Here is a 3,009-nt window from a genome sequence, read left to right as displayed (position 1 = left end):
ACATTTATGCTTCAAGTTAGAGCTGCTACTTCTGCTATAGACACCTATGAATCAGTGAAGAGCCTCTTTGCTCCTAGAAACAACTTCTGTCCTTCTTATTAAAAAAAAATTTTTATCTCCATTCCTTCGATGTAGCTTTCTGCCAACCAAGGGGTGTGGTACTTGTGTGTGTGAAGATTTCTATGCCTACATTTAATCACTATTTTAATGGAATTCATACTTTACTTCAAAGGAAGTGTGAACTAACACGCAGGCTATGTATACTTCCTAATTTTTAGCCTATTAATTCTATTATGTGTCCTTGCTATGCACAGCTCTATAGGCTCGTGTATTTTCAGCTTAATCCAATGACACTGTTTTTCATTAGTGTAAATCCCTTCATCACTCTCCCGCCATTCCACTGGGTCTTAAGCAAGAGGACTATATACTAAAGGGGTTGTCACTCCAAGAGGAAATAGACGAGAGAGAAGAAGAAGAGGAAGAGGAGGAGGAGAGTGAGGAAGAAGAGGAGGAGGAGGAGGAGGAAGCACCAGATCAGGTAAGCAGAGCTCTTATGTACACATAAATTACTGATAGTAGAATAATGTAAAATTTACAAATTTGATGGAGTAAATTTTGGTGAATTTGGCAAAATAAGGTCCATTTGGCGAAATTTTAGTCTTCAATTTGAAAGGGCTTTCCACATGCACATAGCCAAATTCAAGCTGTTTAGAGACAGTTTGTCCAATTTTATGCTTCAAATTTTGTAGCTATACAGTGATTAGTTTTATTGTGGGAATTGTACTATTATTTGTTGATAAACAAAGTGTATTTCCCTCCTATCTCTCAGATGAATGATTACTATGAAGGTGACAGTGATATAATGGAAGGAAATATGACACCTCCTCCTGTAAGACCAAAGCACACACACATCTAATTATTTATTATATGTAGGAAGTGCAGCCACTTCATTTAGGGGACATGACATAATGTATGTGAACAGAAAGACCTGAAAACTTAAACACTGACCAGCACACAAACTCTAAACAAAGTCTGTGTCAGGAATGAATACATGTAGTCACTTCAATTTTGAAATGCACCATATCATATCACTAATGATGTTGATTATTTCATTATTATTCAGTAACATTATTTGGAGGGAAGTGTTGTGCAGCATATCCTGGGTTTGGTATTATTGCTTAACGTTTGTAGCTCATTTTGCATAAAATGTAAGTAATTGCATTATTCTTATCAATGTTTTGTGTGTGAAGCAATGCAAACACACAAACACGTAGAATCAATGCATGTAAGAAATAGATTGAAACAATAAAAAACAAAGATATTTATGCATGTGAATGTAAAAAATAATTACAGGAGATATAGTCACCAGCATGTAGACCTGGAATGGACATGCATGGAAACATTGTCAGTTTTGATTGATTGTATGGAAGTTATCTATCATCATGCATGACATAAAGTGCTTAGTTTCTGTAGCATCGCATTTATAATGAAATGAACTTAAAATTTATTATCATAATAATTATTATCAAACTAAACAACTATACAATGATAGCTACAATCTTGCTAATACTAAGAGTACCTAATGTACTCTTTGCTACCAAAAAAGTTCAAGTTCTGAGTTATTTTCTCAATAGTATGCACTGAGGTTGATCAGCTTAGCTGGTTTGGCACTGCTACCTGCCCACCAAAAGACAATGTTGCGTAGAGTGTTGATATTAAGCCTGTGCCTGTAGGCATGAAGTATACGTCCATTGACAAGAATAATAAAATGAGAGTGATGCGCCTCAACCCTTACAGTGATAGGAACACCAGAGCTGAAATCAAACCCTCTTGGTCTCTCTTCATGTCCCCAACGCTTATTATAATATGTATTGAGGACTAAGACACGAGTGTCCCAACGAGGATTAACATGAAGAAGGATGTTACCATGTGCGTCATAAAGATCCATTGTGGGGCGACCATTGTTTGGAGTAATGTACCTCACCTCCACTGCTCTTCCAACAGAAAATTGATGTGTCATAATAGATTCAGCGACTGTAGCTTGAATGTTGGAGAGATCTTGAGATCCAGAGGGTTCTTGGACTTTTGGGATCATGTTATAAAAAGCTTCCATTTGTGTCATTGCTTGGGTCTGCTCTTGATCCTGCTCTTCAACCTCACTTTCCATGGCATCAAATTGAGATTTATCTTCTTCTGTAGCAGCAAACTCAGACTCATCTTGCTGATAGAGATTAGCAGCAGATGCTGAAAAGATAAGTAATGCAGAGAGAAACAAGTAAACAAAGGAATGCATTTCTACAGTCAGTGTTTTGTTTAGAGCTATAGTTGCAATTCACTCTGGTTTAGATGGTAAGAGATGATCCTCCTTTTATATAGCAAATGAGATTTCTCAAATTAATAAATTATTAATTCCTTTATGAAACTGCATCATAGCATCACATGATGTACTATTGTTTTTGTTCATTTGTTCACCCATGCCTAAGCTAATTGAAATGTCTATACTATGTCCTAACTGAGTTTGGATCAAGAAAACCATGAAGTTTCATAGAAATATGGGATTATTACATTTCTTATTACATTTATTATTATAGTTTTTATATGCATTAGTGAGGTAATATATGCATGGAATATTTGTCCTAAAGAATAGCTCAAAATTTAATGCATGCCACATGATGCTGGCAAGGATCTATAGATAAAATTAATATCATGAAAACTAAAAAAATTCTGTTAGCAAAATTTAATAAGGGTACACTGCATAGTTACACTAATACTATAAAAGTCCTAATAATACTAAAAAAAGTTCAGTTCCAAGTCTTTCTCAATAGTAAAGACTGAGGTTGATCAGCCTAGGTGCTCCATTGCTGCTGCCACTACATTTCACCCTCACCAAAAGTACCAGTTGCAATCCTTTCTCCAGACATGGGGTCAAGCACTAGGTAATGTGCTTAAACACAAACACAAGCACTTAAGGCCTTTTCACACTGGCCAAAGTAATGCGCATTGATGCGC

At 35.9% G+C, this 3,009-nt stretch overlaps 1 protein-coding gene and 1 long non-coding RNA gene across 2 annotated transcripts; one reads left to right on the top strand and one right to left on the bottom strand.

Moving 5' to 3' along the window:
* Positions 1-346: 346 nt before the first annotated feature.
* On the top strand, positions 347-1,126 carry LOC109590757 (uncharacterized). Its single transcript, XR_002189492.1, has 3 exons — positions 347-538; positions 830-889; positions 934-1,126. It is a non-coding gene; the product is annotated as an uncharacterized LOC109590757 (long non-coding RNA).
* A 371-nt stretch (positions 1,127-1,497) lies between these two features.
* LOC105315566 (uncharacterized) lies at positions 1,498-2,339 on the bottom strand. Its single transcript, XM_011410264.2, has one exon. It carries the CDS (start codon positions 2,291-2,293, stop codon positions 1,628-1,630), a length of 666 nt encoding a protein of 221 aa, XP_011408566.2. The 5' UTR covers positions 2,294-2,339; the 3' UTR covers positions 1,498-1,627.
* Between the last annotated feature and the right edge of the window lie 670 nt (positions 2,340-3,009).

This window comes from Amphimedon queenslandica, unplaced genomic scaffold, assembly GCF_000090795.2.
Source record: "Amphimedon queenslandica unplaced genomic scaffold, v1.1 AMPQUscaffold_9527_Cont18403, whole genome shotgun sequence".
Classification (NCBI taxonomy): domain Eukaryota; kingdom Metazoa; phylum Porifera; class Demospongiae; order Haplosclerida; family Niphatidae; genus Amphimedon; species Amphimedon queenslandica.
This window is presented reverse-complemented; position numbering and strand designations above follow the sequence as displayed.

Coding starts and splice junctions, on each gene's coding strand:
- LOC105315566 (XM_011410264.2), bottom strand. CDS start 2,293: ATGCATTCCTTTGTTTACTTGTTTCTCTCTGCATTACTTATCTTTTCA.